Source organism: Propithecus coquereli, unplaced genomic scaffold (assembly GCF_000956105.1).
Source record: "Propithecus coquereli isolate 6110/MARCELLA unplaced genomic scaffold, Pcoq_1.0 Scaffold220, whole genome shotgun sequence".
Classification (NCBI taxonomy): domain Eukaryota; kingdom Metazoa; phylum Chordata; class Mammalia; order Primates; family Indriidae; genus Propithecus; species Propithecus coquereli.
Genome location: NW_012147190.1, coordinates 3666456 through 3679186, shown reverse-complemented (window position 1 = coordinate 3679186; position 12731 = coordinate 3666456). Strand labels below are relative to the sequence as shown.

At 34.1% G+C, this 12731-nt stretch overlaps 1 protein-coding gene across 1 annotated transcript in view; it reads right to left on the bottom strand.

Moving 5' to 3' along the window:
• Positions 1-7742: 7742 nt before the first annotated feature.
• GABRA1 (gamma-aminobutyric acid (GABA) A receptor, alpha 1) overlaps positions 7743-12731 on the bottom strand; it is an 85846-nt gene continuing 80857 nt past the window's right edge. Inside the window, exons 8-9 of the mRNA XM_012644790.1 lie at positions 11704-11906; positions 7743-10628 (exon numbers count right to left, since the gene is read on the bottom strand). Of these exons, the coding sequence (XP_012500244.1) occupies positions 10317-10628; positions 11704-11906 (515 nt within the window). The 3' untranslated portion in view covers positions 7743-10316. The remainder of the gene's footprint in view (positions 10629-11703; positions 11907-12731) is intronic.

The following is a 12731-nucleotide window of genomic DNA, read 5'->3' as shown; positions in this document are numbered from 1 at the left end:
AATCTTAGAAATATACCATGTTTCATAGTCATAGGCTTTAGTACTTCAAGAATCAGGATCCCTTAATTAACACATAAGATAATTAGTAAATTACTTAAATTGGAGGTTTTAACTCTTAGTTGCTTGATATAGGAAAGGTTTGTATCTGTTGCCATTTAGACCACTGACACGTTAGAAGAAGCTTAATGGCAAATCTATTTAAATTATTGTTGCCTAGAGAGAATACCTCTTCATGCAGGGCTAGGAAAATCCATATATGTGTCTACATTAGGTTCTTAGGGATGTTGTAAAAAATTATCACAACTTTATGGATTAAAACAACAGAAATTTATTTTTTCAAAGTTCTGGAGGACAAAAGTCATAAATCAATGTGTCCACAGGGCCACACTCTCTCCACAGTCTCTGGGGGAGGAGAATCCTTTCACGTATCTTTCAGTTTATAATGATTTCAGGAGTTACCTGCTGCTGCGTCACACCTTCATGGGGTCTCCTGCTCTGTGTGTGTGGTCTCTTCTGTTTGTGTCAAGTCTCCCCGTGTCTTTCTTATAATGACTTTTAAGGATTTATTGAATTTAGGGCTAGATAATCCAGGATAATCTCATCTCAAGATCCTTACCTTAATTACATCTATTAGGGGTGGGGAAACTTCGGCCTTCTGATTTCAAGATTGTTCTTTTCTAAGCACCTGATGAGACAAAGAAAGCTTCATCTTTCTCTACTGCATCCCTTTTAATAAAGGGATTTGTTCTGTAAAATTTGGATTCAGTCAAAGGGCCACACTTAAAGACCTGGAAGGCCACATGTGTCCTGAAAGCCACAGGTTTCCCACTCCACCTAAGACACAGACATATATTTTGAGGGACTACCGTTCAACCCACTATAGTTCTGCTCATATATGTTCCAAAAAACCTTCTTTGGTCTATTACTGCATAACGCTACTTACATGTTCTTAAAGGGAGAAGTGGTCCTAGAGGGAGAAGCCACATTATAATCATTTTTGTATTCCTAATGTCTAGCACATTTCCTGACACATAAATCAACTCATAACACATATATGCTCAACGAATGAGTTTCCTGTAATACCCATAGCCTGAAGGCTACGTCTTGCTTTGTTTAAATATTCTTTTGTTGTCACTTTGGTTAAATACGTCTCTTCTTCTCTGTAGAGTATAATAGCTAAGAGTTAAGATAGCACAGTGAAAAGTCCAAGAGAAGAGAATAAGTTCATATTTTTATTTCTTGTTAGATTTGACAAATGTGTACTGTAATCTTGGAACTACCTTTAACTGGGAGTTTATCCATTATGGCCTAATTTACTTTTTACTTATAAGAATTAATTTAGATAACCTTTTAAATTCATTTAAACTCTTAAAAGTGACCTAGTTTCAGTCCTTTTTCTAATCTTAGTTTTGGCACTTTATAGTTACATAGCGATGAGCAAATTATAGAACCTTTTTAAGCCTAAGTTTTCTCATCTGTAAAGTGGGGGTTGTCACCCCTACTTCACAGGGATGTGAAATTAAATGAACAATATATAAAAAATTACATAGTGTAATTCCTGATGCTAAGGAAACAGTGCATTATTGTGAGCTCTTAATAGTGATTGTTGTCACTTTTAGATCATGCAATAGTTTATTTTCCTGTGGAAAGTTATACTCAAGATCCATGGTGTTTATAGACATGATTGAACATCAAGATTTGACCTTTTTTTCTGGGCACTAGCCAAAATTCGTTGAGGAGACAAAGGACCTTTCTTTGGGTCATGTATTGAAATTTTATTTCTTTTTTTTTTTTATTTCAGCATATTATGGGGGTACAGATGTTTAGGTTATGTATGTTGCCCTTGTCTCCCCGCCCCAAGTCAGAGCTTCAAGTGCGTGCATTCCCCGGACGGTGCACATCGCACTCTTTGTGTATGCATATACCGGTCCCCTCCTCCCCCTGACCCCTCCCCCCTGCCCGACATCCAATAAATGTTATTCTTATATGTGCACTTCTGCGTTGATACCAATTTGATGGTGAGTAAGTGTGGTGCTTGTTTCTTTAAATTAATTTTAAAATATTTAATTGACAAATAAAGATTTTACATATTTAAGGTATAGAGTGTGATGATTTCATATACATCGTGTTCTGATATATCAAATTAATTAACACATCACCACCTATGCTTTACATTAGATTTCCAGAACTTGTCTATCTCATAACTTAAGTATTGTACCCAACATCTCACCATTTCCTTCACTCCCCCATGTTACCTTTGAATAATCCTTTACTCAAGAAAATAGTTTTTAAATCAAAAAATATTCCTGAGAATACTACTTTAAAGAATACCACCTAAGGACTGAATTGGAAAGCAGTTCTGTAATGCTGTTTTCTTATTTCTATTTTTGCAGGGGCCCTGAAGGAAAGAAGCTGAAATTATGAGGACAACTGACCTCAAAGTAGATGGATTCAGTTCTCATATGTCAATTTACCAACTCCCAATGGTGGTCGGTAAAGAAATATGATCACTGAGGAAGAGAAAATCACCAATATTAGTATAACCCATTTTAAGTGTTTACCTTTTAGTACTTGAATAACTTAGTTCAAGAGAAGTACTCAACAGTATTATGAGGAGACTCTTATTGTACTCCTTACCCCGAGATAATTGTGATGCCAGAAATTCAAATTTATATTCAGCAATGTGGCTTCACAGCCTTCAATATTATAAACATCCAGGCAGTGCTTCATTATTGAATGCACATTTGCCATCCTCTAAAACCAGATCACTCTAGGCATAAATTAGACTTCATCTTTCAAGATTATAAAAATTTATAATAATTGTAATATTCACGGACATTCCCCTTGCTCTTAAATCAGTTGAAAACTAGAGCTAATGGGCAAAGTATCCATAGCTATAAACAAGAGGAGCAAATGTTACTGGTTGACTTACAAATAGCTGTGTGATAATGTAGAGAGGAGAGTACAGTCTCATTTATAGTGTCTGGAATTGAGTTTCCTCTTTAAAGGACAAAGTAATTTAATTTGTAAAAACATTTTAGTTTTATTACGTAAGAAAAAACTCTCTTTTAACAGGTTGATTCAATTGTATTTCCTCATTATACTTGTACTCACTTTTCCATCTGTGGGTGGAATTTATTACAATTACCAGTTTTATACGGAATGAGACAAAATCTCCAAGATTTATTTCAATGAAACATTGAATTCCTTGGCATTAACAATAAAATGTATATGCTTTCTCTAATGAAAACCATACTTTATTGTTTAAATCCTGTCTTCCCTCTTTCCTCACCCATATGGATTGTTACTTTAAATTTTGAAATGAAACCGATTAATTCATAAACATAGGCAGTGGGTAATGTTGGTATCACATGTAAATTTCTCAGTGTGTGTTTCGCGGACCAGCAGCATCAGCATTATCAAGGGACTTGTTAGAAACGCAAATTCACGGGCACCATCCCAGACCTATTGAATCGGAAACTCCGTAGATAGAGTTCAGCAATCTGTGTTTCAACAAGCCCCTCTGGGAAACCTTAACGCATGCTAACATTTGAGAACCAGTGGTTTACAGCATTCCAGGATCCCTGGGTGCTGTACGCTCTTATTCCCTGCAGAGACTATCTTTGTGCACATGTGGGAGTCTGCACATTATGCGTAAGGGGGGTTGAATCTTTCTATAAATGTTTCGAATAAGTCTCCTGGCTCATACATGTGGACTAGATTATTTAGATATGTTGACCCATACTGTCCCTTAACTCTGCTTTCAATTTACAGAGAAGAAATCACATACGCTCACTAATAATTGGGAGCAAAATAATGGACACATTGGGGTACAAAGAGATACAAAGGACATTGGAAACCAAAAAAGGGAGGCTGGGAGGGGAGTGAGGAGTGAAAACTTACTCATTGGGTACAAGGAACACTCTTCTGGTGACGGGCACTCTAAAGCCCTGACTTAAGCATCATACAAAGTATCCATGTAACAAAAACATTCGTACCCCCTTAATATTTTGAAATTAAAAAAGAAGAAAACCCTACTCTATTTTATTTTGTTGTGTGGATGGCCCATTGGTAATTTCTTCCAACCTTAGACTGAATTCCAGCTCTTTGTTGCAACATTAGGGCCCTATCTCAATAGATAATCCAATTATGCAAGACAAAAGGGAGGACAGGCGGTATACCTGATTCTTTTACACACACCTGATATCAGTGATACCTCAAAACAATCCTTCACATTAACTCTCATTATGTTTTCTAGCTTTATCACAGTATAACTTGTAAAATATAAAAGGCACCTTTTCAAAAGGTACAATTCAATACATTTTAGTAAATTAATGAAATTGTGCTGCCATGACCACAATGAAATGTTCACACATTTCCATTTTGCCAAAAAGATCTCTCACAATTAATTCCAATCAATCCCCACTCTCTCCTCCAGCATCAGATGCCACATTGCGTTTTCTGTCTCTATATTTCAGGACATTTCATGTAAACAGAATCACACAATCGGTAGTCTTTTGTGTCTGGCCTCTTTCACTTACAGTGTTTTTGAGGTTCATTCATCGAATATTCACATACGTGTCTCTATGAGGATGTATGTTTTCATTTTTCTTTGGTAGTAGAACTGTCGAGATACGTGGCAAGTTTATGTTTAACTTTTTAAGCAACTGCTAAACCATTTTCCAAAGTGTACCATGTAATTTCTCACCAGCAATATATATGGGTTCCAATTTCTCTATATTCCCTTCGACACTTTATGGTCTATCATCTGAGTATATGAGTATCATCTGCTAAATGAGTACAAAGTGTTGTATCATTGTGGCTTTAATTTGCATTTTCCTAATGACTAATGACATTGAACATTTGTTATGCTCAGTAGCCATTTGTTTATATCCATTTAAATATTTAGCTGATAGTTACAATGGTTTTTGATCATGTATGTAGTTCTACAAGATATTATATGTTCTGGGTACATGTTCATTCTCACATATAAGTTTGATAAATATTTTCTCCAAGACTGTGTTTTTTAAAATTTTTCTAATATCATTTGAAGCACAAAATTTTTCATTTTGATGAACTCTAACTTTTCATTACTATTCTTTCATACATCTTGATTTTGATATATCCAAGAACTATTGTCTTAATCAAAAATTATGAAAGATTTCCCTTATATTTTCTTCTCAACATTTTATAGTTTGGGCTCCTACTTTTAAATCTATGATTTAATTTGCCTTATTTTTGTATATGTCACGAGGTAACAGTCTATTTGTTTTCTATATGTCTAATGTCTTTCTTGTTCTTCTAGTCCTGTTTTATTATGGATTTTGGCTTAAATAGACATTTTCTAGTGAACCATTTTTAATTCTTGGATGTTTTGTTTGTTTTGATTTGTTTTGTTTTTAATACGTTTAAGTTACATTCTTTTTAAAAATTTTATTTATTCATTGATAGATAAAAATTATATATACAATGTTATTTTGAAACATGTTTACATTGTGGAATGGCTAAATTGAGCTAATTAACATATGTTTTATCCCACATACTGTTTTGAGAATATTTAAAATCTTCTATCTTAGCAATTTTCAAGAATACAATACATCGTTATTAACTCCAGTCATCAAGTTATACAGCGGATCTCTTGAAGTTATTCCTCATATCTGAGATTTTGTATTCATTTGGCCATCATCTCCCCAAACAGTCCCCACACCCACCCAGAGTCCCTGGTAACAACCATTCTGCTCTCTACTTCTTTGAGTTCAAATTTTTCAGATTCCACATATAAGTGAAATCATGTGGTATTTGTCTTTCTGTTCCTGGCTTATTTCACTTAATTGAATGTCCTGCAGGATCATCCATGTTTTCACAAAGGACAGAATTTCCTTCTTTTTTAAATCGAAATTGTATTCCAGTGTTTTATATATATATAAACATACATACATTTTATTTATCCATTCATCCTTTGATGGACACTTTGGTGATTAACATATTATTACCTTTGAATAGAAGATCTATTCTTATCACCAGCAGCTATCCCATCACCAAAGTGCCTGATAAATGTCTAATCATCCTTTAAAAACTAGTTTGGCTAATGCTCTCATTTGAAGACTTCCCTCATATCACTCCCCACATGTAAATCCCCTATACCTGTACATTTATCAATAATTATACTTGTTATAGACAATATTGTAATTTTAGGTTCACTTTGAATCTCTATGAAATGATGAACTTTCCAAGAGTATATTGTCATCTTCATCTATGCAATCTTGGTATCTACTTTAGTAGCTGAAGGATTCTTAGAGGTTGCAAACGTTTAGTTTGTGGTTAAATCACTAGCAACTCACAGAGCTGGTGTTAGATCCTAGGTCCACTAACTGACTCATGGTCTAAGATGGCTTCAATTCCTCTTCTATTTCCTTAAGTGTCACCTTGAACATCATTTTTAGTTTCTACAAATTAGATTTGTTAACCTTATGAAGAGTGGCAGGGTACTTCCCTTATTGTGCCTGTTAGCATCCTTTACTTTTATCATAATATTTATTTTATTATATTTGTCTGATTTTCTGTCTTCCTCCTCCACCAAAACTATGATTTCCTCAAGGAAAATGGTCGTAATTACCTGTCCATCCCCATCAATGAACACAGTACTTAGCACAGGGAAGGGACTCAGCAAAGTTAGTAGAATTTAGTCTAATTAAATTAAAACAACATTTGAAGTTAACTTATTTGACTGAATTGTGAGGATAATATAATCAAGTCACATATTTGTTCTTAATCATAAGACCTGGATAGATTTTAGAAAACTCCATCAGAAGGTTATAACTAACTGGTTCAATGAATTTCAAACAGATGGTCAGCAATAATGCCAAGCCCGTTCTTATTTTAATTCCTTTGATAATTACGTGGTGAACCTTGACATTGTTTGCTTTGATAGCCAAATAATCATCATTCACTACATTCTTTTTATTATGAGAGCCTAGAAGTCAATGAACGTGGTGATTCAACTCGTTTACATGGGCAGTTTTATAGGCTAAATCATTTTGTTGGAGAATTTTAAAATTATAATTTTTTTAAGTTGTAAATTATTTTTTAAGGAGAACATATGCTTTATTTGTTAAAATGTAGTTTACTTTATTTTGACATGGCCACTATCTAACACAGAAAGATTTTTCCTTATGTGGTCTGGTGTGTAGAAAGTGGGCCTATCATTTAAATAATTTTTCTATTGTCTTTCAAGTGATTATAAATATTATTTACTTTGATCTATTTGGTTATAGAAATATTAAGGAATTTAATAAAAAATATTAACAATGTAATAACCTTGGCTACATCGTAAGAGTCATCTGGAGAGCTTTTAAAACTACAATGCTCAGACTCCATTCCCAAAACAATTAAACCAGAGTCTATGGGAGCATATCAGAAAACAAATTCCCTATATTAACAATAGATATGAGCAAACGTCACTATCATTTCGGCATTTTGCTTCTGTTCTGTTTATGTTTTAAAATTTTTGAAGTGCTACTGGTAATACCAGAAACCAGGTATTTAGTAAATTTCTATATTTTAAGACATTCTTTTAAAATCACAGATTAGCATAATACTATTGAGACATTTTCAAAAATCTTTCAAGTGGCCTACATTCCTGTAGCACTTGGTACTTTTTGGTGCTCCTAACCTAAAAACGTGTTAAAACAGGACAATGGAAGGTCCTTTTAATAATGTGAAAAGAGAGTCAAGTATTCCACTTTATTATTGAATAACGTTAGCTTTATTATTATAATAGAATACAGTATGACATAAAATTAAGAGCTTTTGCTAAACTCTGTAAAGCAACACATGCATCTGCCATAAACAACCTTGATTCATGTTAAGTTTTATTGCCACTTCACTGCACTAAGGTGCAATAAACATTCAGTGTCATCTTTAAAAAAAAAAAAAAATCCTGGGAGTAAACAGGAACTGTCCCCTATAAGAGTGTATCTTTATTTTCAAGGAAGACTTAACTAGTATTACATGGTTTAGCAAAGCACTGTAGAAAAGCTACATAGAATAGTTTGTCTTTGATAAACTGTGCAATCAATTTATACAGTAGAATACCATCCACATATACTAACAAACTAAGAAATGATAGAAATGCAGTCATTGCATAGCAGAAAGCAGACTAATAAGAAATATTCACATCTAATGAACAAAACACACACAAAAAGTTAGCCATGAGGAGTATGAAAGGTTAAAATCTCTCAATAAACATGTTAGGTTAACGCCAAAAAATAACAAGATAAACAGCAACACAGAAGTCAGAGCCATAATTTATTTTATTTTCTATACATAATATCTATACATAATAGCAGAGGATGAAATGTCCTTGGTTCAGCCTTTATTGGCCTAGCTCATGAAATTTAGGCAGGACCAAATCAAACAATGAAGCACATTGAAAAGAAAAACCAGAGTTTGTTTAGGAAAACACAGTGTATTTTCCTACATCATTGGATAGCAGCTTTTTGAGAAAAACATTGCTCAGAACTTGGGTATGGATCCCAACTGCCTTATTTGGCAATTACGCTAGCAGGTTTATGTTGTAGTATTCTAAATGCGTTTAGACCATGACCTGTGGATTCTGAACATGAAATTTAAATATCTGTGATACTCTGTCAGACAAAAGGAGACTTCAAAAATACCTTCTGCATAAAATATTTATCTCTAAAACATCTGGGCAGTAATGAAACAGACTAGAATTTTTATCGAGAATATTAATGGACCTCTGTAATTTAAAGCCCTTACATAGTATACCTACAAATATATTGCTACAGTATAAATGAAATGTAATAATATTACTCAATAAAAGCTATTTTCTGTACATTCTTTTATGTATTTTATATTTAATGCTACATATGGTACAGCACTTATTGAAGTAGTTGGTATCAGCAAATATAGCAATAATGTACAGTAGATTTTTCTAGCTCCAACTAATGCTTCCCATTTTCTTTTTATATTACAATAGTCTAAAATAGGGAAATGGGGTGTGGCATGACTTGAACAGATAGCAACTGATCTACTACTGTACACGAGACAACGTTTGAAATTATAAGCTTTTTCTACATAAGTGGACTTCATACCCATATGTTTTAAGTTCCATCTGATTCCTACCAGCTGTTCTGTTCTTAAATGCAGGCTCTAAACGCATTTCCATAGCATTTAACAACATTATAACAGCTAAGAGTGGCGATTCCTACACAATATTTTAAGAACACAACTTTTAAAAAAGTAAAAAATGTACAATCTCATGCTGTATATTTACATATATAATTTATATATTCTATTTTTGTTTGCTAGTCATAAATTTCAATCTACAGCTTTTAATGTCATTATATAAAAGAATACATTCAACAATTCTAGAGCTTGCAAAATATTTTTGCCCCTCTATAAACATCTTTATAATGAGAATCAAATGATAATTGGGCCCATGTGCTATCAGGAAATAGGGTGGAAAAAGGAATATTTTAAAATTATTTTATTCTATTTTAATTTTTCTTTTTAGTGTCTATTGAGTGTATGTGTCTGTTAAAACGATTCTTCCTTGAGTCTAGTGGTAAAAGCTCAGATGATAATGAAGTAGTCTATTTAAAGCATTTCTCTCCATTGGACTAAATGTGCTCTACAGTGAGCAGCTGCACCTTTGCCTATGAAATTCCACGAATTTTAAAATAGCATTTTATGACAAAATAATGCAGTAGGCATTTTTTAAGAGGAAAAAAATGGGGATTTTTAGCTTTGGAAACAAAATGTTAAAGCTATCTATACATCAGCTTAAAAAACTAAACAAAAACATAAGCACGCCATAGTTTGTGCAATAAAGACATAGATCTTTTAAAATTTTTCTTCATGAAACATTTATAATTTATCCTTTTAAACACCTTCACATAAAAATATTTTTGACATATACAGTATCTCTTTTTTTTTAGAATATTTGGAAATATATATCTACAAATGACCTTGGGGTTATAGTTAAGTTTTATTTTTCTTCTACTTTCCCTCTTATCTTTGAACCTTCTTCCCCTCCTTTCCTCTCTCGTTCTGTCTCCTTCTGACATGATTTTGCTCTCTCATTTCCTCCCTCAGAATCCCATCTCCAAACTGTATACTCCGCTCTGCTCTGGACTGCCAGACAGGGGTCTCTTGTTCTTATTAGGAATTATGGAAATAAGGAAACCTTCAAATTCTTTAAGACAGAGGCAATAAAGCAGATGGGAATTACTGCATCGAGAACATAAAGCAATTCCCAGTGCAGAGGACGAATGATGGAAGATGACTAGAAAGACCTATTGATGTGGTGTGGGGGCTTTTAGCTGAGGCTCTCTGTTTAAATAGGTAGCCCAATAGACTAAGTTAAAGATTCCAAACAGCAGCGGGAAGGCTATTCTTGACAGTCGGTCAATTTTGCTGACACTGTTGAAGGTCTTCTTGGGTTCCGGTGGTTTTGTTTCGGGCTTGACCTCTTTTGGTTCTATGGTTGCACTTTTAGCAATGGTGGCTAAGCCAGGGTCACCCCTGGCCAAATTCGGGGTGTAGCTGGTTGCTGTAGGAGCGTAAGTGTTGTTTTTCTTAATGAGAGGATCCTTCACTTTCTTTGGCTGTGGAAGAAAGAAAACAGTAAAGCATTTTGTTTAGTAAAACTGTGAGAAGTAAAAACTATAAGTTGTTAAGCAAAGTAGCCCTTACTTTGGAATCAAAGTCTGTGCTTTATTTGAAAATCTAAGAAACATAATTAATGACTACCTTATTGGGATAAATTTAAAATATGGATATATCTTACAGCCTTTGCCATCAAGAGGTGGAGCAGCTTAGATTTATTAAATATTGTAGATGTTACCACCACAAAGGATTATTTAATCTAATACATTTGTGCAACTATGACATAAACAGTTAACTGATTTTATACTATAGACTCTTCCAGCCTCCTTAACATACTTTGATTATGCAATATAGAATGCAGCAATATTCAAGTGGATTTGACCACAGAATTGAATTTTCAGGGACTGTCTCAAGACACCACTATTCTTCTGTAGAATAGAATTCGGGAAAAACTGCTGTAGCGCGAGTCCTCCTAAATTATTTCTAAAACATTTCTTGGTAATGTCTGCATGTTATGATCCCTAAAGCAATTGTCTATATTGGAAAGAGAAAATGTGCTTGCCTTTGATTTCACTGAAAATTGTGGATGGTTCAATTTGCAAACTCAATTCAATGGAAGTATTATAGTTAGTTATAAATTTATGATAGAAGTGATTAGTTTCAGAAAACAACTGGAAGACTATGATTTTCAAGTTACAAAAATTATAATAGACTTGATAAATAATGGATTTGTGTAAGTTTATGTGCTCCTAATTTCAGGGTGGTTAAAAGTTTGTCCCTGTTCTCAAATCAATAGAGACAACAGGAAAGCGTATTTGACTAGAAATCTTTACCTTCGTGTGTCTGTTTTGTGTCCTTCAGTCTACTCTGCACTTCTATCCACCCAAACAACCTCTCCCTTTAGCAATAACAAAATTATCTTAGAACTTAATTATTTATGACATAAGAAAAAAAAAGAATCTTCATTTCTCCTCTCTCTGCATACTCATGCAATCCCCCAAGCCCAAACATTCCTTCTTATAGGTTTAAAGAGACATAATAGTTATGTATCAAGGGGACTAGGAAAGCATTTACCTTTTCTGGAACCACACTTTTGCCATCCCATGCATAACCTCTCTTGGTGAAATAGTTTACAGTGGCAAACTCAATCAGAGCTGAGAACACAAAGGCATAGCACACTGCTATAAACCAATCCATAGCTGTTGCATAAGCCACCTTAGGGAGGGAATTTCTGGCACTGATACTCAAAGTTGTCATGGTGAGCACGGTTGTCACTCCTGTCAAGAAAAATATTAAATGGATATGTAGGTCCATGCTACAAAATTTTATCACTGGAGGTCAGCCTACTTGAATGAAGGGGAATCAACAGTATCATGACAGAATGTGGATTCTAATTCACCCCATTTGGGTTTGGGATGGATGAGTCTTCATTTAACCCTGGTGTAGTTTGTGGTTCATAGTATGGCAGTATTGAGGGTGATATCTTGTAGGGATAAACTACTCCGCTATTGAGGAGCTATTGATAAGACAGTGAACTCCTTTAACTGGGCACTTTGAACATGGTGTCCTGGGTAAGATAGGAAATAACACTCCTCACTGTACTCAACTCTTGAAATATTAAGAAATCGTAGATCTTCACGTTTCTGATCCATAAGAAATTTCTAAATCCTCAGTTCTGTTTAATATTCTGTGTACCCCAAATGTATAAACCAGGAAGCCAACGACTTCTTGGTAATTGATAGATAATTGAACGATTTGGGGCTGATAATTTTCCACATCAACTCTTCTGCTTTTATACTAATTTTTTTCTGATTCTAAAATAGCTATTCTTTTGAAGAAATTCCTGAAGCTAACACATGTATGTGTGTATGTGTGCATGTGTATGCCAACATACATATAGACATGTATTATACACACACACACACACACATATATACAATACTAAGTTTCATGTAACTTGCTAGAGGTCACAGAGTTAAGAATTAGCAAAACCAACGTATGAACACAGGTTTGTCTGATTCAAATGTTCACAATCTTTCCCTTTCTGATAATGCTGCCTCATCTTCCCTATTCTGCAAATCTATCCATAGCAGTTTTCAAGT